Raw genomic sequence first — 24,710 nt, 5'->3', positions numbered from 1 at the left:
CCACGCGGCATTGAGGCAGTAATTGCTGCAAAAGGGGCCCAAACCAAGTACTGAGTACATATGCATGCTTCTACTTTTCAGAGGTCCGATATTGTTCTATGTACAATCCTTGTTTTATTGATTGCATGTAATATTCTAATTTTCTGAGATTGTGGATTTGGGGTTTTCATGAGCTGTAAGCCATAATCATCATAATTATGACAAATCACGGCTTATATCTTGTATATTAGTTGCATTAATGAAATTTTGCATGATATTCATATTTTGAGTTTCACCTGTAATCACCACTAGTCCAAAGTGATGCTGTAGACGGCCATTACATGCACACTTGTAAACTCAAACAAATTCAACTATTCTATTTGCGTACCTGGTTAGTGCAATTTGCTTCGGATCCTTCAGAATCAGAAATATCGGAATATTCTGAGGTTCCATTCCTGAGTTCCGATTTGACACTTTCAAAAAACACTGAAAAAAAAAAAAAAAAAAGACAATTAAAAATTAAAACAAGAATAAATCAGCAATTCCATGACCGGCTACCAGAAAGTAAAGAGAATGTGTTTCAGACAAGACTGACCAAGTGCCTCACTTTTAAAAACTAGTATGTCAGACGTTTTAAAACAAGACAAGATGGCAAAATTGTAAATGTACTGAAGATATCAAACGATATATCTTCTGCGAGATCAGGAACTAAATCAGCAGCGTTCATTTATGGTAGGGGGGACAAAATACTTGGAGCCCATGGGCTTATAAGGGACCAGCAAGAGCTTGTAGATAAGGTTGCCATACACTGTACACATGCATACAACGTACAATATCGCCTATCGCCACTGCTCTTGCATTTGTATTGTATTTTTGGACGACAACTGTACTGACAAAACAAAAATCGTACGATCTGGTATAAGGAACATTTTTGTTCTTGTCTGATCAGATATTCGGATGAACGGTCACGATTGGCTATCCAAAGCTGTGTACCAGCGATCAGATTATCGTACAATCGCTTCAAAACTATTTTTCGTACGATTTTCAAATAGTGTACGGGCCTTTAAGGCTCATACTAACTATAGGAAAAATCGGAACATTTTTTTCTAAAGAATTTTCGTATAGTATGTACACAACTTTCAACAGCCGATTCTGACTTTTCGTATGAAAATTCTTAAGAGACAAACTCCAAAAATGTTCTTTCGGCAACAGAACTAAATCATTCTCAGTCAATGTGTACCTTTTTCGTACAAGCAAAAAATCTGAAAAGACTGCACAGGATCAGAAACCAAAAAAGCCTTTACTGTACGAGAATTTGTCCAAATTTTTGGTTTCATCGGTTCCAATTTGCTGTGAAACAAGGAAAAGCGGACAATTGCTCGGCCGATTTTCTTATAGTTTGTACCCCACTTTAATGTGTAGCAGTGCCCCATAAAGGTCTCACTCAGAAGGGGGGAGCAAACATCAAGAGTGTCTGAATAGATTGTGCAGGCTACACGTGTTGATATGTAGATGCAGGCCCCTGAGCAGCAGTGGCGGCCAATAAGGTCCACGTACGCATGCAAGTGCAACCTGCATACAAGATATGGTATTTACTCCAACTCTTAAGCCTCATACACACGATCGGAATTCTGTCGGACAAAGCGTAGGACTTGTCCGAAGGGCGTTGGCTGTGAACTTGTTCTGCATACAGGAGGACAAAAAACTGTCAGCCAACAAATACAAAACTATGTGGTTTTTCAGCCCTTTAGCGCCACCCTTTGTGCAACGTCCGCTAATGTGCCATGGTTAGCATTGCTTCTGAGCATGTGTTTTTGTACTTTGGATTTTTTCCCGACGGAGAGTACACATGATCGGATAATCCAACATTACACATTTGTTGTTGGAAAATTTTAAAGCATGCCATCAAACATTTGTTGTCGGAAAATCTAACAATTGTCCAATGGAGCATACAAATGGTCTGATTTTCCGACAAAACCCTGCCATCACACAATTCCCGTCGGAGAATCCGATCGTGTGTACGGGCCATAACTAACTGCTAACGCAGCTCTTTCTAGTTTTGATTTACAGAGTTAAACTTTGCAGACAAATGCCAACTACCATGCTTGGGTCCATAGCTTACAATACTGCTGCATTTATATCCAATATAAAATAACGGATCTGTATGCAGCAAATTGTATGCCCAGGAGCCCTCAAGTATACCCTGCTTTGCAAGACCTACTATTAAGTGGGTTCTGAGGTTCTCCTGTGCCCTCGGCCTCCGAGCTGGAGCAAGGCTTTTCTTCTTTAATATCCTCGGCTTTTCTCAATCGGGCCCGGTCATCTTCATCGTCGCTGTCTGCAGTGTACAGACTGCGGTCTGTGAACTGCTGTCTTTCATCTCTGTTGAAAGAACACGGAAAACTCATTAAATCAGAACAGGCAGTGTGTTGTGGAGCACTGATAATACATAATACACTGATAAAAGGAACAAACCTGGAAAGCAAAACTGTGCAACTACAGAGCAGATCTACATCACACTCATTGTGCACAAGGCTTAACCCACTCACCACTTCCAATTAGACCACTTTCACACTGGAGGCGTTTTTCAGGTGCTTTAGCACGAAAAATAGCGCCCGTAAAGCACCTCATCTGCAGTCCCAGTGTGAAAGCCCGAGTGATGCGCTGGCAGGACTTTCACTACTTAAGAACCGAACGTCTGAGGTTTGGTGTTTACAAGTTGAAAACTTTTTGCTGAAAAAATACTTAAAACCCCAAGATTTCACCCCCCACCCCCAAACACCCTAGAGAATAAAATGGTCGTTGCAATACTTTTTGTCACACCGTATTTGCGTAGCGGTCTCACAAGCGCACTTTTTTTGGGGGGGGGGGGACAAAAAAAAATATAAGACAGCAGTAAAGTTAGCCCAATTGTGTTTTATATTGTGAAAGATAATGTTATCCAGAGTAAATTGATACCCAACATGTCTCACTTCAAAAGTTGCCTCCGCTCGAATGGCAACAAACATTTACCCTTAAAAATCTCCACAGGCAACGTTTTTTTCTTTTTTTTTTATATTGAATATGCACGAGGAACACAACAGTGATCAGGCTTGGTGATTGGCTCCTCGGGTCTGTGCATTGCATCCTGGGAAACATGTCATATGTCCACACCCTCCATACACAGAAATACTGGGCATTTCCAAATAATGGTAGTAAGGGAGTATCAGTATGAGCATATTTTACACCAGCTTTTTATACAGTGCCTTGAAAAAGTATTCATACCACCTGCAAATGTCCACATTTTGTCACGTTACAACCAAAAACATAAATGTATGTTATTGGGATTTTATGTGATAGACGAAAATGATAAATGGGTCTCAAAATATTTTACAAATAAAAAAAACTTCTGAAAAGTGTGGCGTGCGCATTTGTATTTAGTCAATACTTTGTAGAACCACCTTTCGCTGCAATTACAGCTGCAAGTCTTTTCGGGGATGTCTCTACCAGCTTTGCACATCTAGAGTGACATTTTTGCCCATTGTACTTTGCAAATAATCTCAAGCTCTGTCAGATTACATGGAGAGCATGAACAGCAACTTTAAAGTCTTGCCACAGATTCTCAATTAGATTTCGGTCTGGACTTTGACTGGGCCATTCTAACAAATGAATATGCTTTGACCTAAATCATTCCATTGTAGCTCTGGTTGTATATTTATGGTCGTTGCAGACTCTAATAGGAGTTCTTCTAAGATTGTCCTGTATTTTGCTCGATCCATCAACAGCTTCCGTGTCCCTGCTGAAGAAAAGCATCAACGCAACATGATGCTGCCACCACCATGTTTCACGATGGGGATGGTGTATTTATGGTGATATGCAGTTTTAGTTTTCACCACACAGAGTTTTGCTTCAATTTTGATCTCATCTGACCAGAGCACCTTCAATGTTTGCTGTGTCCCCCACATGGCTTCTTGGAAACTTCAAATACGACTTCTTATGGCTCTTTCAATAATGGATTTCTTCTTGCCACTCTTCCAAAAAGGCCAGATTTTTGGAATGCATAACCTAGAGTTGTCCTGTGGACAGATTCTCCTACCCAAGCCGTGGATCTCTGCAGCTCCTCCAGAGTTACCATGGGCCTCTCGGCTGCTTCTCTGATTAATGCTCTCCTTGCCCTGCTAGTCAGTTTTGGTGGTCAGCAGCTGTGACACACTCTTTCTATTTTCAGATGATGGACTGAACAGTGCTCCAGGAGATGTTCAAAGCTTGGGATACTTTTTTTTTTTTTTTTATAACCCAACTCTGCTTTACACTTCTCCACAATTTTATCCCTGACCTGTCTGGTGTGTTCCTTGGCCTTTATAATGTGGTTTGTACACCAAGGTTCTCTAAAAAAAAACGGAGGGCTTCACAGAACAGAAGTATTTATACCGAGATTAAAATTACACACAGGTGGAATCTATTTACCAATTAGGCGACTTCTGAATTGGTTCCACTTGATTATAGTTCAGAGTATCTGAGTAAAGGGGGCTGAACACAAAATGCACTCCACACTTTTCAGACATTTGTAGAAAAAAATAAAAATGAAAATCATTTATCATTTTCCTTCCACTTCACAATTATGGGCCACTTTGTGATGGTCGATCACATAAAATTTAAATTTTTGGTTGCAACATGCCAAAATACGAGCTCCACCCACCCATATTGCATTGTACAGAAGAAAAAAATCCAGGTTCACTAACGCAAATCATATTCACCAACATGTAACAAGCCATCTTTCTTTGCAAGGTCAACCATGGGACAGAGCGTTGTTCAACTGGAGTGCTAAATTGGTACACCAAAATGAGAATTTATCAGATTGTTGAGTTTCCTTTTAATTACCTTATTATTTTTCCATTGGAAAGTAGCAGCCGCATGTCATTATCTCTCAGCTGATCAGGGACGGTTGAAGACGGCTGCAGTGGCTGCAGTGGCTTGTTAAATTTCATGTTCAACTTGTAACCGCCCGAATCCTAACAAGGCAAATAATTACAGTAAATTATCCTGCTCTTAGCAGAACGTTGGCACAAATCTACACTATATGGTCATCATCATAGGCGTGTGCCAGGGCACACCCCAATCACTCTGCAGTGCCAATTCCCTGTACTGCCCCCACCCCCCTTGTGTTGCACTCTCCCACCACAGTGCTGCTGGTATCCCTCCTCTCCCCCCAGATTCTGCGGGGGGACATTTCAGGAAAAAGAGTGGGGGAAAGGACTGATCAATATTCCCCTTCCTTTTCAAAATGAACACTTTCACTGTGCTCATTCATAGCTGAAGCAGAGTAACCATGTGTAAACTGAGTTTACTATTCTTCAGTTTGTGAATGAACAGGAAGCGGCACAGAACATTTCCCATTCATTCACTGTCTAGTGCACTGGAAGGCATGTGTGTTTGAGCTTTGGGGTGCACACCCTAATGCAATAGGATGCGTCACAATTAAAGGCTTTGGACATTTAAGTATTTACATAGATGAGCTTTTTTTTTTAAAAAAAAAAAAAGAAAAAAAGCCCTCAATGACTTCTGTAGCTGCAGGTACTGTGGAGGAATTCATCCTCAGTGTCTTCAGAGGCAAGAGATCCATGTTAGGTCTCAACTGTGCTCTCTCCACTGTTCCTGTTTTGTGTTTCCTCTAGAAATAAGGCTGGCAGATGCCAAAGTCAATGCTGAGGAGTAGCATCGAGACCCAAGCTGCTAAATTATTGTGGGGAAGGTGGAGCTAGCTAAACTTCAAAGTTACTGATTGAAAAGGAGAAACTGAGCTGCCAATTCACTACTGGAAAGATGTGAGGGGGGTGTAGCAGGGGGAGCTAAAGCTGCTGAGCCACTACTGGAAAGGGGGAATTTGACAATTTCTTTTAAAGCCCATTTACTGCTTGTGAAGAGTCTGCAATGGGGGCAATTTCTGCAATGTGAAGGAAATTTTCAGACAGGTGTCACCTAAACAAGTGTCCCCATTGGAAGATTTCCCTTTTTATTTCTGTTCTGTTGACAACTCAAAATTTGGAATTTTCTATTACTTTCAGTCCTGTTGACAGCAGTAAAGGAAAGAAAACGCCTTTAAACATAAAACCCTCTACATTTGGATACAAAGTCTTGCCTTTAGAGCCATGTTAACCCCATTGTATTTTTCTACTGATCCATTCTACTTTAGCACATTGCTTAACTTTACCAATTAAAGTTCTATCCAAGGTCCCTCTAAAAAGGTAGTGGGTACCGGTGGTTTAGACACAGTCTACTACTTACTACACCAATGCTGTGATACTCTAAATGACATTATGACCCAGCGCCACTCCCAACCCAATTTGTCTTGTCTGTTTTCAGTCCTTTAGGGTGCGGTACTGTGGGGAAAGACTGACCTCTTCCCACGAAGACATCTCGATCCTCTTCAGCACCTCCTTGGTGTGATGCTCCAGAATATCGAGGTTAGAGGGTGCTTTGTTTGAGAGGTCGCGCAGTCGCCGTGCTTTCTGCCTGGAATGATGGGAGGATTTCTCTTGCGAGGATCGGGAGAGCGGGCTCAGACTTTGGATTTCCTGAGATTTGACTGGCTTGCTCCCCTCCTCCTGCGAATCATAACCACAAGTTACACAAATGTCATGATTAATTCAGTTTTACCAGCACAATATATATAGTATTGCAAATACAATAGCGCTCTTTACTACATGTGCTCGTTGGCCAACCCATTGAAATCGACAATTGCTGTTAAAGCAAATCTTTACTCTTTTTAAACCACTTCAGGTCCATCCTATACATTTTTTACTGCTACAGGGTAGCATCTGTGCGCCGGACCACGTATATATACGTATTCCAGGTAGGGGGGCACGTATGCATGGTGCTGGCGGCTCGCTTACGCTGCCATTACACAGTGAAAGACAATTGGAGGATGCCAGCAGGGAATAAATTCCATCCCTTCCCCTAGTAAAAACACCACACACAGTAAAGTAAAACACTGGCTAGGCACATAGTTAACCCCTTTGATCGCCCCTGATGTTAACCCCTTTCCAGCCAGTGTTAGAACAGCAACAGTGCATATATTTTAGCACTGATCACTGTATTAGTGTCACTGGTCCCCAAAAAGTGTCAATGTCTCCCGTAATATATAGCAGTCCCGCTATAAGTCGCTGATCACAACATTACTAGTAAAAAAATAAAATGGTATCATTGAATACTAAACAAGGAAAACATTGTACTTTTCCCTTTAAGCATGTTTTTTTTCCTCCAATACATGGGCCAATATCATCAGAAAATATTTAAAAGACAAAGTCAACACATTATTGATTGTCTATCTTCCCAGCACTCCTTATGCCTGTCCAATCAAAGAAACAACAGTACAGCGCAAACACGGCAATGTTCCTTGTACTGAACACCAGAAGTGTTTGTCTATAATACACCAGCAGGTCTTGCAATCATTATAGATTTGTCTCTCTGTAGGGCTGAAGTGGCAATTTCATAATCTGTTGGGAACTGCGGTCCTGAGATGCTCTATGTGCTGGATAATTGAATTTACAGCTCCCCTGACAAAAACCAATGCAGGAAGCAGAACAGTCAATATGAAATGGTTTTTGTTCCGCTGTATCGGGCTGAGATGCATTTAAAGGGGAACGAATGTGCACTTCTGGTAGGCAATCATTTTGTGCATTTAATTTATAATCTTGGATCCAACGTTTATTGACTAATTGCTATTGTGTAAAAGGGCATCCTTACTGCACAGCAAGATTCACCTAAGCATTGTATTCAAGACCATCAGACTTAAAATCTCTGCCCATTTAGCATGAACTGGCCAACATTCAAACCATGTATGGGCAAGCTGAATGTACCCAAGTTGACTGAACGATCAACTTGGGTACAACCATCCTGTTGGATTTTACTTGCGATTATTGCTAGCGGCTAGCAAAAACTTACTGCGATCTTCTGAAGGGAAATGCTGTTGTGCGAGACCCAACACTTCCTATGGAAAAACTACATCCTGCAATTCCTGGGTCTCTCAGTCTAGAGACTGCGCAGGTAAGAGATACACAATAATAATAATGGCCCAGATTCTCATACATTAGCGCTGCTCCTGGGCAGCGTAATGTATGAGCTCTACGTTTCACCGCCGCAGGTCTACAGGTTTAAATCCTGATTCTCAGAACACTTACCTGTAAACTTGCGGCGGTGTATCGTTAGATTGCTCGGCGCAAGCCCGCCCAATTCAAATGGGGCGGGCACCATTTAAATTAGGCACGCTCCCGCGCCGAGCGTACTGCGCATGCTCCGTCGGGTAAATTACCCGACGTGCATTGCGCTAAATGACGTCGCCCCGACGTCATTTGCCTAGATGTATACGTAAATGGCGTCCAGCGCCATTCACGGACGTCTTACGCAAACAACGTAATTTTTATTCAATTCGACGCGGGAACGACGGCCATAGTTAACATTGGTTGCGCCTGCTAATTAGCAGGGGCAACCTTACGCGTCGGGTACGCTACGCAAACGACGTTAATTCGCTGCGTCGACCTCGCGTATGTTCGGGAATCGCCGTACTTACCTCATTTGCATAGACGACGGGGAAAAGCGACGATGCGACACCTAGCGGCGGGAAAAAAAATTACTTTTAAGATCTGACAGCGTAACAGCCTTACGCTTGTCAGATCTAATGGGTACCTATGCGCAACTGATTCTAAGAATCAGTCGCATAGATACCCGGGGCCAGATGAGGAGTTACGACGGCGCTAATGGTGTTGCGCCGTCGTAACGCCTTTGAGAATCTGGGCCAATATCTGATAGACTCAGGCAGGCAGAGCATTCACAGACACACAGGGCTCACACATGCAACCAGATGATGCGTTTCATCACATCAGCACTTTCACATTTGTGATGCAACACAGGGGAGCATAAAGCATGCAATTGATGCTGTAAATAAAAATGGTGTGCTGTTCCTTTAAATAGTGAACTTATGCAATGATGTCTCCATTTCCCAGTAGATGGCAGTTGTGTGGAAACGCGCCAGTTCGGAGAGTACTTGCAACACCGCAACACCATTTGAGCTAGTTGGCACCACCACCAGATATTGTTCATGCTGAAATTTAACCTCTTTGTAAGTGAATCTACACAAATTTTTTATATAAAATTGGCCGATTTACACATCCCTGCAAGTGCATCAAGACACGCTGTTTGAAATCTCCACACCCGATAATTCTAGGAAAAGGTTCTTTGATCTCTGTAGGGATCCATCAAATCTGGCAAGAGGCCAATCTTTTCTTGTGGATGGAACACATTGCCATTTTTCTTTAAGGCCCCTTTCACACTGGGGCGAAAAGTGTGGTGGCGGTATAGCGCCGCTATTTTTAGCGGCACTATACAGTTGGAATTGCAGCGGTATTCAGCCACTAGCGGTACGGTTTTATCCCCCGCTAGCAGCCGAAAAAGGGTCAATACTGACCGCAATGCGCCTCTGCAGACAACAGGACATTGTCATACCCCCTTGGCGCATAGGGACCAGCTAGCTGATGCAACACATCGATATAGGGGAATCAGTTAGCCATTAGACTACAGATGGCATCTATGATGTGTGAGCCCATTGTTACAAGGCAAACAAAACAGGGAATATGACTACACTAAAATCTAGTTAAAACAAGAAAAACATTTTAAAGTGCACAATGCCTTAGATTTTTTTTTTATTCAGCCAGTTAGATAAATGGAAAGACTAAAGCCAGCCATAAAAGGTGTTACTCTCAGCTGGTTCAGCAGGGACCGGACGAGATTTGAATCATGTATGGGCAAGCTGAATGTATCCAAGTTGATCGATCAACTTGGGTACAACCTGTCTAACGGATTTTACATGCGATTACTGCTAGCAGCTATTCCTCCTCAATACTGTGTTTATAAGGGAATTGAGCAATTTTCTGCCCCTATTGGCTGCAGGGAAAAAAAGAAATCGCTCCGTCTATGGCCTGCTTAAGATTCCTCCAGTCACACAAATGAGGTAAATGGAAGAATTCCCCCTGCTGGGATTTTGTAATCTGAATTTCTATTTATATCTATGGTCAGCTTAACTCTGGTGCCTCCTGGACAACACAATCATAATTAAAAAAAAAATAAAAAAAATATATATATATATATATACACAAATATAAATATATATATATATTATCTAAATTTACTGAACTCATATAGAAAAATATTTTAACATGTTATATAAAGTCTAACCATTTTCAAGTGTATGTACAGGAGAATGATGCAGGTGGTTTTCCTAAAGCCTGCACTGTGAAGGGTACAACGCCTGCACTGGTGACTGGCACGGAGGACGAAGTTATAAACAGTCCAGATGTATTCCTAATCCACAGCAGAAACTCAATATAAAACAAAGAACCAAGCATTGCTGGCCTCTCGGGCTGCATTTCTAGACAGCTGACATTTCAAAATCAAATATAAAGCAGAGAAAGGAGAATTTTAGAATTATAAAATTGTGTGAAAAAATAAAAAAAGATAATTACATTTGAGAATCACCTTACTACAGTATTGTAATGCATGCAGGTTTTAGGCAATAAGAAAAAAAATTGTTCTCTTACCTCTACAGAGCGAATGACTTTAGACAGCTCTTTAATAAGATGTCCAGGTCGGATGTTGTCTGGGATTTCGAACGCATGCTCTGCTACAGACTAAAAAAAATAAAAAAAATCCAATCAGCCCTCGTCTACCTCAAGCTGAAGCCCAAGTTAAAACCACCAAAATACATTCCAGATGCATCCAAATACAAGGAGTTTCAAGTAATACAGTTAATTTTCTTTACAAAGCAGCTGCAGCCTGAGTAGAAAAGTATATCTCCTGCCAGCATTCAGCAGAGAAGAACCCTCGCTCTGTGTGTGGAAGCAGTGGAACCTTTGCATAGAATTCGTTTTGCCGATTGTAGAGCCTGACTAAGCAAGACCAAGTTTTAGAGGAACTGAATTTATTTCACTCTTGAGAAGAGGAGATTAAGGGGGGGATATGATCAACATGTACAAATATATAAGTGGTCCATATAGTGAACTTGGTTTTGTTATTCACTTTATGGTCAACACAGGAGGACAAGGGGGCACTCTTTACGTCTAGAGGAAAAGAGATTTCATCTCCAAAGACGGAAAGGTTTCTTCACAGTAAGAGCTGTGAAAATGTGGAACAGACTCCCTCCAGAGGTGGTTCTGGCCAGCTAGATTGCTTTAAAAAAAGGCCTGGAATCTTTCCTAAATTACTATTTTTTTAGGTACTTCTATAGCGCCATCAATTTACGCAGCGCTTTACATATACATTGTACATTGACATTGGTCCCTACGCTTAAGGAGCTTACAATCTAAGGTAAATGTACATAATATAACTGGGTACTAACATTTAAAGGTAAAGTTGATCCGGGAAAAATCCGATTGCCTCATGGGGGATCAGGAAGGATTTTTTTTCCCCTGCTGTTGCAAAGTGGAGCATGCTCTGCTGGGGTTTTTTGCCTTCCTCTGGAAGAACTGTAGGTATAGAATTGGCTATATGGGATTGTACGATATTTTTTATGGTTGAACTAGATGGACTTGTGTCTTTTTCAACCTAACTGTGTAACCAAGCTGGACAAGTCAATCGGGGCTTAAAACCGTGTATTAGGCATTCATGTTGACTAGCTGGACACCAAGTGCTGGGGAATTTTTGCACTTTCCTAAAGGAACAGATGACTGTGGAAGGTTTTTGCAATAGGTATCAGTTTGCACAAGCACTGCCTCTGACTGAATATTTGTAACCAAGATAATGGGTTTAAACAGCATAGATGGTGCTGCTACTGTACATTGGGTTTTATCGCCATAAAAAATGTTCAGAATCTTTACATATATTATTCAGTCGTGACTCTTCATGCAGGAACTCTAATTCCAAAGTAAACTCACTTCTTTTTTCATCCAGCTTTTCAGTGCAGTAATTAATGCTTTCACACCTTGCTTCAGATAGTTTGGAGGATGGAAACCATCTTCTCTTAGCTCTATGGTAAAGAAAGCAAAATTCAGTCAGCTTGTGCCATGTCAACACTGGCTAATCTACTCAAAAGGGAATTAATAATCCGATCAGAGTATTTTAGATATACATGTAAAAAGACTAGGCATTCCAATATAATTTGTAATTAATAATACACATGGGGGTAACTATATTGTCGCAAATTACAGGTTCCTAATGCCGCATTACTCAAAGGTTTTGCTTTACTGATCAAATTCACAAACTAGGTCTATGCGTTGGCCAACACACTGAAAGCAATGCACTCCCTGTGTGACCAATATCCTACCTTAACAGCGAATAAGTCCGATAAAATTGTACCGAGCCATACATGGATCAAACGTTTGGCTGGTTCAGGAGGAACTGGCCCGATTTCAATACATGTATGGAGGTCCAGTGCATTACCATACCTTTAAATAGAGGTGGGCTCCCTCCAGACATACCTGCGCGCAATCTATATATATATATATATATATATATATATATATATATATATATATATATATATATATATATATATATATATATATATATATATATATATATATTCCAACTTTGAAGACTCAATTTATAAAAGTTAGGACCGCAGTACACTAGGTTGCCGTGAAATCGTCCTGCAGCCAACGCATATATTTGCAATTGCGTGCAAACTAAACTCCTGGCATTAACATGAACTGTTAGGTCAATTTGGTTTGTTGTAGGCTGGTAATTGAGCTGGGAAATTTTACTTTGTTGGTTTTTTGACATGCGTCACCCTTCCATGTGCTCCTTGCTGCAAAAGGCCAGTTATAGGTTGGAAAAACAGAAGGGGAGCCGCAGCGCAAACATCAAGGGAAGTAGAAGTCATTTATTTAAAACAATGATAAAAAAAAACTTACATCTAGGTAAGCAGATGGCTGTGTCAGGTGAGAAAGCTTCTGTGGCTGGCGAGGCTGGCAGAACCGGCTGTCATGCACGGATTGCCCAAGCCGCAGAGGAAGTCGTAGGTGGTAGCGGTGTCTCCTTCAGGCAGTGTGACAAGCCATGGGGGGTGGGGTTTTTTTTTTTTTTTTTTTTACCTTCTAACATTTCATGTTTATAAACAATTGAGCATAGAGATACTTGCTTTTCTTTCAGATATAGGTTGGGGTAGTTGCCATTTGTTTGTACTGCCTGGATAAAGTGTTGGTTATCAGCATCAAGCTCAGGCAGGAGATAACTCAGCCTCCATAGGGGCCTTTTACAGCCTTACATTGGGCTGACATTTCTGCTATGACAGGGAGAAAAATACCCATAGTAACAGCACACATAGCTATACCTGTAGGCATTATTAAAAAAAAAAAAAAAAAAAAACTGAAAAGAGGAGATTTAGAATTTAACCAGTTCCTACAATTCCTACACGGTTTTTTAAGTTAGATGAAATTTTACCTTTTAAAGTTTCAAGTAAGTTTTTGGCCACAAACCAACAAATCGCTTCGAAAAACGGGAACTTGAAAAGATCTGGGGTCTTTAGTCTTTTTTCCATCTCATAACACCTGAAGGAGAAAAATCGATCTTTACTAAAACGAGAACGTAAAACCACAAGAAGCTATTTTTAACCCCCATTAACACATTTTTTTTGAATGCATTTAATTATGGTCAGAACTATAAATATATATAAAACATTTTTAAAGGCAAGTTAACCTTTTAATCTCTGGCCACTCCTATTTTTAACAAAAAAAAGTGGCCAGCGTTTAAAAGGCTAACTTGCCTTATTTTTAACTAAAAAATATATATATATTTTTAAAAGTAACCAAACAGGTCATACTTACCTGCTCTGTGTAGTGGTTTTGCACAGAGCAGCCCAAATTCAACTCTGGTCCCTCTTCTGTGCTCCTGGCCCCTATCTCCTGTTGTGTGCCCCCACAGCAAGCAGCTTGCTATTTGGGCACCCGAGCCGAGTCTGTAGCAGAGTCATTCGCTCTGTAGAGGTCCTGTGTCCATATGAACATGGAGCTGCGGCACAGCCCTATCCCCTTTTTCTCCTCATTGGCTGACTGACTGACAGCAGTGGGAGCTAATGGCACGGCGCTGATGTCTCAGCCAATGAGGGGAGTACCGGGCAGCCAAGACATTTGTGCAACATTGCTGGATCTAGAAGGACCTCAAGTATTAGGGGGGCTGAAAAATAGAATGCATTAAGATAAAAAAAACCTTCTGCCCTTACAATCACTTTAAAGAATTCTTGGGCTTCACAAACATGTGACAACTGTGATTGGCCGTCACAGCGATCAAGTAATCAGGAGACCCTCCTATCAGCCCCTAATTGTTACCAAGTGACCGGGAGTGGTCAGTGACAGTGCAGTTGCAATGCTGGGGTCATGGAATGAAAGTTCCAAAAAAGGAAGAGTATTGTTTACCCTTTCACAACTAGAGGTCATTGAGGACTAGATGCTTATTCCCAATTTAGCAGCATCAGTATGACCTTTTTACATTGAGTTCCCAATGGGACAAAAGACAGTGCTTTGTCCCATCTCCCTAGCTACAATATCAGAAGGGTGCTCCCCAGTTTAAAAACCTTGTTTTTTTGATGAGCAAAAGATATAGATTTTAAACTGTAATTGTATTTGACAATTGCAATATTAAACAGATAGAGGACCACCCTCATGATGCAGTGGCATCTGCAATCTAAAGGCTTAATTTAGCCAGGAAACTCGAAATCCTGCATGGGATCACAGTAACAGCTGACAGTGATCACATGATTGGGAAACAGGTTGGCATCTGATAATAGTGGGGACCAGAGTGGTAGCTACATGGTGTTGGCTGGTGGTTAAAAAAGCTAGGCCATCTATTAACGCATCTCAATCATGAGGCACGGTGCTAAATACTGGATAGGAGGAACCAACCTGCAATAACTTATCTGAGAAACATGCAGTCAAGGGGAAATTAGGTCATCACAAATTTTGGCAAACAGGTTTGTTCTAAAGAAAATGAAGTGGCGGCACATCCAAGGATTAAAAACAATGACTTTATTGAAGATCCATAAAAAGATGAAACCCGATACAAACGATCCAAAGGTGATCACCTTATGAAACCGGATACACAAACGATCCTAAGGTGCTCACCTTTTGATAGTTTGTATTGGGTTTCATCTTTTTATGGATCTTCAATAAAGTCTTTGTTTTTAATCCTTGGATGTGCCGCCACTTCTTAGTTTTCTATGAATTCTTCTGGCTGCGGACCAGGCGGGCACCCGGATTTGTACATCAGCATATAAGATCCCGCTGGCTGCTTAGGAGCAGTGTGTATCCAGCTTTCTCCTTCATTAGGTTTGTTCTAAAGTTTAGAAAATGTAGAGGAGATCTCACCTGAGCTGCATGCCAATGTTTAGGTTGTGCAAAAAGTTCCCACCAAAGGCCATGCAATCCTGAGACGTGAACACAGCGTGAATCCAACCTGCATCAAGAAACCACCAATCAGAAAACTGTACTTAACAGAGCCAGTGCATCTCTTCAACCAAAAAAGCAATTATTCTGAAGATAGCAGAAACAAAAAAAAGGTTACCTTTTACCTACTAGTTGTTGTAGATCGTTTAGGATTCTTCCAATGCATGAAATGTGCTCTAAAAAGCATTGGCTAGCAAAAATAAAGAAGACCTTTCTGCAATAACATAGCTATCCCTTGATACTCTGCGCTAGTTGAATGACCTACAACTTGACCCTTCGAAGCTCTGCATTGCAGACACCAGCAATCATTCACATGCAGACAGTTGAAAGTCCTAGCATTAGATACAACATGGACAGGGACTGATGAAGCATCTCTATGTTAGGCTTGACGGGCAAGTTTATGTTCTTTCAATAGATCCATTTACTCAATGATCTAAAGTATACCTAAATGTAAGGTCTCATGCAGTATATATGGAATTTTTTCTGCTGCTTTTAGGAGCATCAGGAGTTTTTTTTTCCAGCTTAAAAATGCCTCTTAGTGTTATTCTATGTTGTATAATTGAACAAGTAGTGGCGCCAAAAAATTTTAAGTGAAAAATAGACGCAAAGAAGCGCAAGTTCAGCAGCCCCTTTTGGAGTGAAATAAATCCACCTTACAAAAAATAATAGTTGTGGGAATGAATGTCCGGGGCTAACACAAATCACATATATCAATATAAGTCAATATACAGCTGGATATGCTCATTCAGTTCAAAAAAATTGTTTGACAGTAAAAAGTGAAAAAAAAAAAAAAAAAACGTCCTCATAAAAATCCAATCACTGTGGTAGAAAATATGTGCAGTGGCCAATAATCATTTTTACTGTGCTCCATCACTTGTGTGAGAAATGCAAGCTCACCAGATATCTTAACCACTTTCCGCTCGCCGTCAAATGGAGGGACTGTGCGGCTCTCGTTCTGGGTGGACGGCATAATGCTAGGACACGGCACAACCCCGATCTCTGTAAAGAGCCAGTAGAGTGGCTCTTTAACCATGTGATCGGCTGTGTCCAATCACATGTAAATACAAGTCCTAGTAATCCGCTCTTATCGCCTCAGACATCTCCTCACAGGGGACATCAGAACAGGTATTCAGGACACTGAATTAACATATATATACCATAGCTGTATATGGACTTAAAATTTATTTGTGTGATTTGCGCTAGCGCCAGACTTTTATTTCCATACCGGTTATTCTATGTGCCCATGCACGCAAGTGGCATAGACGTATTCAAGCTACAAAAAAACAAGGGCCAGCGCATTAAGACCAGCGTTACAGCTGTAAAAATGCCTGACGCGGCTAAGCGCAAGTTAGTGCCGTATACACAGTGTTAAGCCGCATCAAAATGTTTTTAAAAACTGTAGTTATGTGATGTAGAAGTGGAAAACAGAGGGCAGTATTCTTAAAAAAAAAAAAAGCAAGCTACTAAATGCGCAATACCGTTAATGCAAAACACATCTAGAAGCTCGTTTTTAAAGCTGCTTTTTCCTGCCATTGGTACGGTTTTTGCAGCTCATTTTTTGAGGCCTAAGTATTATATGGGCAACGTCTGACAAAAAATACGTGGCAATTTTGTAAGCTTTCCATCAGCTTTGGACTAGCATAGTCAAGAGGAATACAGTTGCACTTGTAGTTTTTCCCAGAGACCAAAACATCAAGACTGGTGGTGAAAACAAACAAAAAAAAAAAAAAACCTAATATCTGAATGTTTTTCACCCCAGAATCCGGAACCCTGCATTCACTATATATGATGATCTCCCACAGAACATGGAAATGCAATTAGTAAATTAAAACTGCTAAACCAACCACTTTATTAGGTACACCTGTTCAATAGCTTGGAAACACAAATTGCTAATCAGCCAATCGCACAACGGAAACTCAGTGCATTTAGGCAGCAGAAGACAATACTGCCAGTGTAGAACACACAATTGGACAAAAAGTGACATTCAGATGATAGGGTCAGAATTTGGCGTAAACATGAAAGCATGGATCCATCCTGCCTTGTATCAACTGTTCAGGCCGGTGTAATGGTGTGGGGGATATTTAATTGGCACACTTTGGGCCGCTTAGTACCAACTGAGCATCGTTTAACCACCTCAGTACAGTGCACTTTCACCCTCTTGTCCAGGACATTTTTCAGCTTTCAGTGCTGTCGCATTTTGAATGACAACTGCGCGGGTCATGTAATGCTGTACCCAAATCAATTTTTAATAATTTTCTTCACACCAAATAGAGCTTTCTTTTTGTGGCATTTAATCTCTGCTCAGCACTCCTCGCCACTAACGGTCAGTGTGAGGCAAGGAGAGACGGTTACCGGCACTTCTGTATTTACATATGAACGGCTGTGATTGAACACAGCTAATCATATGGTTAAAGACCTGCACCAGCACGGCCGTTTTGGTGCCCCGTCATAGGACATCCACTCAGAATGAGAGTCGCACCATCCCTACAGTGGGGAGGGGCGGCAAGTGGTTAAACACTACAGCCTACCCGAGTATTGTTGCTGACCATGTCCATCCCTTTATGGCTACAGTTTTACCATCTTCTGGTGGCTCCTTCCAGCAGAATAATGCATCATTTAACAGAGCTCAAATCATCTCACCACTGGTCTCTTGAACATGACAATGAGATCACTGAACTCAAATGGCCTCTAGAGTCACTAGATCTCAATCCAATAGAGCACCTTTGGGATGTGGTGGAAAGGGAGTTGCATCATGGATGTACAGCTGACAAATGCAAACGACATGATGGCATCACGCAGTTGCAATAAATACCAAAATCTCTGAGGAAGGTTTTCAACACCTTGTTGAATCCATACAACGAATTAAGGCAGTTCTGAAGGCAAAAGGGGGTCCAACCCAGTACTAGCAAGGCGTGCCTAACAAAGTGGCCGGTGAGTGTACCTTTTCTCATCAGCAATATATGTCAGCCTTGTGACTTCTATCAGTATCCAGCGGAGCGCTGGTTAAAGCTTGTAGGAGGAGTTTTCATTTCCATTCTCCTCCGACTGTCCTATGACCCTAGGCCCTCTGTCTGGGCAGTGATGATTTGCCTGTGCCGACCACACACACACCCTCCCAAGAAGAAAAAAAAAAACTCTAGCAATACATCAAACTGAGCATGTGCAAAGTGCCCCTAAGGCTCTGTTCTATCAGGAGGTGGATTGGGGAAAAAAGGAGAATCCGAGAAGACCGGATCAAACAGCCTACAACATATTACACCCCAACAATCTAACTGAAATCAGAACACAGGTCTTCGTATGAGGAAAAAAAATTAAAATATATCGGGCTGTTCATAACACCCAACCCATTTGTTCATCATTCTGTTTTTTATACTTCAAGCCAACCAACTGGCCCCTAGGTTGTATGACCACTAGCCGGGATATACAATTTTATGCTGAAAACACTACATACCTGTTGGGACAAATAGTGTGTGACCCTGCTTTACTACACACTTGTAACACTTGTCCACCTTCTCCCCAAAAAACTCCTCGCTTTGGGTAACAGACGAGCTCCATGCTTCATACTTTTCCAAGTTCTCATCGGTAGGCTTTATCAAGTAGAAAATCTTTTCCCCCTAAAGATCAAATCAATAACTGGTCAATAAAGGAATATCCAGGAAAATAAAAACTCATGTCCGCTATACACACACATCGTATAGGCGAGATCTCTGTGCCAAGTTCAGCATACCTGCCGCACGCATAATGTGGGTTTCCACCATCCAATCTGAACTCTATAGTAACTTTATAATATGGAGAGTGGAACAGGTGGAGATGGGAACACACAAAGCTTCCAGGCTGGCCGGAAAAGAGTCAGGAATTATGGAAGGGATATCTCACCAATGGAGCATTAAAGTCTTAGGGCCAAAAATGCATTGAAAGTAAATTGTATGGTTTCCAGTGGCATAGTTCACACCAGTGCAGTCAGTTCCAGGCTGCATTTTTCCTACACTTGACTGTACTGGAACGCATCAGTAACGCTTTAAAACCGCACTGGAACGCATCAAAAATGCACTGGAGCCTAGTATAATTTTTTTTGGATAGAATAGAGACAGATTAGAACCCCTGTGAAGTTTTTATTGGCGTCCCTATTGGTGAAGATTCATCCCCTCTGTGTCCTGGAGACCAATGCCACAAGACGCAAACTTATGGGAATGCACTAGAACAAGAGGTACGAGTAAATCTTCCAATGGGGACACCTGATCCTATGACAACCGTCTAAGGAAAATTCCTCTTATTTTGTAGCAATCTCCTTTTTCTTTCTATACGGACTTTAGGAAATCTCACCACAGGGAACAGACGGCAACAAATAACTGGAAGGGGTTTTAACCCTTTCCAACTGTATCCAAAACAAAGCATTTCGGGTCATTAAATTATACCAATTAGTAAACAGTCAAATCAAATACTGACAAACTTGCACAGTAGCAGGCACTGCAAAACATCTTACATTTTTTCCTGCATGCCCTGGGAGCCAACAACCAATATCCAGGACTACAAAGGGGTGATGCGTCTGAACAGATGTTTGGTGTCAGGTTGAAGACTGCCATGAGTTTTGACTTACAAGAGAAGCGGGTTGGAGTTCTCCATTACCCACGTCTAAACAAATACTTTTTTTTTTTTTTTTTTTTAGGCAGATGCTTACCCACAAAACGTGATACCAGACAGACGTGCCTCCGAAGTCTATGTGGAAGTCAGTGTAGCTGTCCTCTACCCCCATCAGACAATACTTTTGAACGAACGGCTTGGTGAAGAAAGAGTCATCAGGCCAGTAGTTCTCCACCCAAGAAAGCTTTTTACTGATGTCCGGCACTTTTACTAGTTCTGCCATCCTGAAAACACAAACGGGGGAAAAAAATTCTGCTTAGCATCCACAAGGAAGAATTTGGACGACACCTGAAAGGAAGCAGTTATTAACCACTTTAAGACCTGCCACGCTTACATGAAAATTTGTATTTCTTGCAAGAAAATTACCTTGAACCTCCCAACAAACACACACACACACACACACACACACACACACACGTTTTTTTATAGCAGAGGCCCTAGAGCAGGGGTATCACACTCAATTTCATTGTGGGCCGCATCAGCATAATAATTGCCCTCAAAAGGGCCAGTTGTATCTGCAAGATTAGATGTCAAGCGCATCCCCTCCCCTTACATTAGATGTCAAGAGTCACCCCACCATCAGAAGTTAAGTCCCCCACTCTCCCTAACATCAGTGCACCCCCCTTTCCATATGCTGCTGGGAAGCAGCTGGATGCATTGCTTGAAAGCAGAAAGAGGGTCTGGAGCTGCAGGAGATGTGCGAGGGGGCACATGAAATGGCCTGGAGGGCAGGATTTGGCCTGTTTGCCTTGTGTTCGACACCTGTGCCCTAGAGAATAAATTGGTGGGTGTTGTAATTTTTTATGTCACATGGCATTTGCGCAGTGTTTTTTAAAAAGCAATTTTTCTGGAGAAAATGCACTGGATTTTCATGCACAAAAACTCAATACCCAATTGTTTCGTAAAACTTAAAAGATGTTACGCCACGTAGATACCAAATATGCCACGCTTTAAAATTGCACATGTCCGTGTAACGGTGACAAATGACGTAAATTTTACTACGGTATTCATAGGGGATGCTTTAAAAGCTTTTACAGGTTACAACTTTAGATTTTCACAGGTCTAGTGCTAGAATTACTGCCTATGATCAGACGTTAGTGGCGATACCTCACGTGTGGGACGCTCGTTTACGTGCGCGTGAAAGCACGGGCCATTATTTAACCGGTTCCCGACTGGCTCCTGTACATATACGTCGGCAGAATGGCATGGCTGGGCAAAGCTCCGCCAGCTCCGTGACCGTGGACTCTATGTCCGCCGGTGTCCCGCGATTGGGTCACAGAGCTGCAGAACGGGGAGAGGCAAGTGTAAACAAGCATCTCCCAGTTCTGCCTAGGGACACTGTCACTGATCGTCTGTTCCCTCTCATCGGGAACAGCGATCAGTGACGTGTCACTTGTAGTCACACCCCCAACAGTTAGCACTCCCTAGGACACACTTAACCCCTTCAGCGCCAAAAAGCTCTATTTGTGGGGGGAAAAAAATTTCAATTTTGTTTGGGAGCCACATCGCACAATTGTCAGTTAAAGCGACGCAGTGCAGAATCGCAAAAATGCTCTGGTCTTTGACCAGTGAAATAGTCCGGGGATTAAGTGGTTAATTCTCTTGATTTTTACTGTCTCTATTTTTGATCTCTTTTATTGTTATCACAGGGAAAATATCCCTTGTGATAGCAAAAGGCAGTGACAGGTACTCTTTTTGAAGAGATCTGGAGTCTATTAGATCCCAGATCTGCCCTTAAAAACATTTGATCACACCAAGATTGGTGTGATCAAAGGCTTTTCATTTTTTTAAAATGGCGCCATTTACATCCGAGGAAACCGGAAGTGATGTATGCATATTGCTTCCGGGCTCCTATATCAGAGGCGAACTAAGCCAATCTGGTCTCGGTTTGCCTCTATGATCAGCCAGTGGAAGTGCCGGCCCATCGGAACTTCCAGTGGGATGAGATATTCCAGGAAAGCGCGGGAGGGAAGGGGATGTCCTCTGCCACTGTTTGTAAGAGCAATCCAAAAGCTAGTTAGCTTCTAGGATTGCTTTTACAAGACAGCCAACCTTTGGCTCTAAAAAAACAAATACCAGGATGTTGCAAGTCAAGCAAAACATTCATAAATAAAACAATGGAAAAAAACATTTGAGGTGGAAAAAATACCGAACGATATACCAGAAAATAGTTTGTATATGGTAAGAAATTGGTATCCACCAGTTGCTTTTGTTGGGCGTAAAAACAAAACAAAAAAACAAAAACAAAGCAAAACATAAAAAGTAAGAACATGCGACAGGCACTTTACTGTCTGCCACGAACAAGTGGGACAACATCTTCACTCTCCTTAAGGAGATTGGCCAGTAAAAGCAGCTTCTGTTTCATTCACATTGAGGCCCAGCAACACTACTAACTTACTTGGTGTCAGAGAACTCCAGGCTGATGACGTTTAATACTTTGGGTCGATCGGGGTTCATAAAATACTTCACAAAGTTCTTCAGCCTTATCTTGCTGTCTGCTTGTCTGGCCACATCGATGACATCAATAATCTTCTCTCCGCCTGTAGAGGAAGAGATTGTGCATTTATCTTTTTTTAAAATCACAGCCTCAGATAAATCACTGAAGTATAAATTAGTTCACATATCCCTTCATAATAGCAAGCACAACATTACTTATGTCTAGAGCTCAGCAAAAAGTACATCAGACAAAATGTACAAACAACTTTTTCCTGATAGAACGTGGGCAACAACAATGTGCCTCTGTACACTGTCCTTGGTGATGCAATGGTAGACCACTAGGCCAACAGTTGGCCGTAGTAAAATTTGTCAATCCTTCAAATTCCACCTGTGGTCTATTATTGTTCAGACACTAACTGAAATATATCCAGAATGAATGAAATACTGCCCGTTACATCAAACACATCTGTGCAAAATTGTATAGGTGCAAAGCCTGGACGTATTGCCATTTTCCCCAATATTTTGGCACCCTCCATGTTGATTTTTCAAATGGGAGAAGCATAATAACCGATTGTTTTCATAAATCAAATGTAGGTTTTGGGCTATAAATTTCCATGCAGTAACCAATAATAAAATTAAGACACATACAGTATCTATGTGAGAGAGGAAATAGTGTTATTGGGAACATCGTTCCAATACTGAAAGCTTGTAAAAATATTTAATCTCCATTTTATGCCTCATGCACACTGGGCTTTAAAAAAAAAAAAAAAAAAGTATTTTTACAGGCTTTTTTCCCCCTGTAGCCAAAACTGTTAAAAAAGTGTCTCATTCCATCAGATGAAGGCACTGTTCAAGCAGCCGCGGGTGTCGCAGTGGTCTTATTACAGAAAGCCAGAGTGGAGGTGCCTTCATCCATACTCTTCAGCATGCCAAATAAGTAAAATCTAGCCTGGTATGGTTAACTTTGTACTAACTTTGTGAGAGAAGCACAGTTGCTGGACAACATTAACAAGCAAGAAGGGCAGCCTGTATATACAGTTGTACTCACTAGTTTACATACCCTGGCAGAATTCATGATTTCTTGGCCATTTTTCAGAATATATAAATAAACACAAACTTTTACTCAAAGTTGGTGTTTGGCTGAAGCCATTTATTATGAATCAACTGTTTACTCTTTTTAAATCATATTCACAACAAACTACCCAAATGACCCTGATCAAAAAAGTTTACATACCCCAGTTCTTAATACCGTGTATTGCCCCCTTTAACATCAATGACAGCATGAAGCCTTTTGTGGTATTTGTGGGTGAGGCTCTTTTATCTTCTCAGATGGTAAAGCTGCCCATTCCTCTTGGCAAAAAGCCTCCAGTTCCTGTAAATTCTTGGGCTGTCTTGCATGAACTGCACGTCTGAGATCTCCCCAGAGTGGCTCAATGATATTGAGGTCAGGAGACAGATGGTCACTCCAGAAACTTCACTTTATTCTGCTGTAGCCAATGATAGGGCCGCCTTGCCATTGTGTTTTGGATCATTGCCATGTTCAAATGTCCAAGTACGTCCTATGCACAGCTTTCTGGCTGATCAATGCAAATGTTCCTCCAGTATTTTTTGATCACATACTCCATCCATCTTGCCATCAGTTTTAACCAAATTTCCTGTGCCTTTGTAGCTCAGACATCCCCAAAACATCAGCGATCCACCTCCGTGTTTCACAGTAGGAATGGTGTTACTCATCATAGGCTTTTGTTAAATCCTCTCCAAACTCAATTTTGATCTTCTCACTCCAAAATAATGTGCCAGAAGATTTGAGGCTTGTCCCTGTGCCGTTTGGCATATTGTAAGCGGGATACTTTAGCATATGCGTAGTAATGGCTTTCTTCCGGCGACTCGACCATAGAGCCCATCTTTCTTCAAGTGCCTCTTGAAACAGCCACACCACATGTTTTCAGAGAGTCCTGCATTTCACCTGTGGGTTTTTCTTTGTATACCAAAACATTTTCAGGCAGTTGTGGCTGAAATTTTAGTTGGTCTGCCTGATGGTGGTTTGGTTTCAACAGACCCCCCCCCCCCCCACTATCTTTTTACACAGTTCAACTACCTATTCCCGCAGATCCTTTGACAATTTTTTTGTTTCCCCCATGACTCAGAATTCAGAAACATCAGTGCAACACTGGATGAATGATCCAAGGGTCTGTCAGGAGTCCGGAAACTCATTGACCTCACACTTCAAAACCCTTTGTCAAACCC

The 24,710-nt window shown here is 41.5% G+C and overlaps 1 protein-coding gene across 2 annotated transcripts in view; it reads right to left on the bottom strand.

The window, feature by feature from the left end:
* KDM7A (lysine demethylase 7A) overlaps nucleotides 1-24,710 on the bottom strand; it is a 121,445-nt gene that overhangs the window by 13,084 nt on the left and 83,651 nt on the right. For both annotated transcript variants that reach the window (XM_040345744.1, XM_040345745.1), the window contains exons 5-15: nucleotides 22,426-22,567; nucleotides 20,065-20,251; nucleotides 18,838-19,000; nucleotides 15,309-15,396; nucleotides 13,390-13,496; nucleotides 11,883-11,974; nucleotides 10,551-10,640; nucleotides 6,357-6,563; nucleotides 4,840-4,970; nucleotides 2,201-2,361; nucleotides 368-465 (exon numbers count right to left, since the gene is read on the bottom strand). In XM_040345744.1, coding sequence (XP_040201678.1) covers nucleotides 368-465; nucleotides 2,201-2,361; nucleotides 4,840-4,970; nucleotides 6,357-6,563; nucleotides 10,551-10,640; nucleotides 11,883-11,974; nucleotides 13,390-13,496; nucleotides 15,309-15,396; nucleotides 18,838-19,000; nucleotides 20,065-20,251; nucleotides 22,426-22,567 — 1,466 coding nt within the window. The remainder of the gene's footprint in view (nucleotides 1-367; nucleotides 466-2,200; nucleotides 2,362-4,839; nucleotides 4,971-6,356; nucleotides 6,564-10,550; nucleotides 10,641-11,882; nucleotides 11,975-13,389; nucleotides 13,497-15,308; nucleotides 15,397-18,837; nucleotides 19,001-20,064; nucleotides 20,252-22,425; nucleotides 22,568-24,710) is intronic.

This window comes from Rana temporaria, chromosome 3 (genome assembly GCF_905171775.1).
Source record: "Rana temporaria chromosome 3, aRanTem1.1, whole genome shotgun sequence".
NCBI lineage: Eukaryota > Metazoa > Chordata > Amphibia > Anura > Ranidae > Rana > Rana temporaria.
The sequence above is the reverse complement of the archived record's forward strand: the minus strand, read 5'-3'. Positions and strand labels throughout refer to the sequence as shown.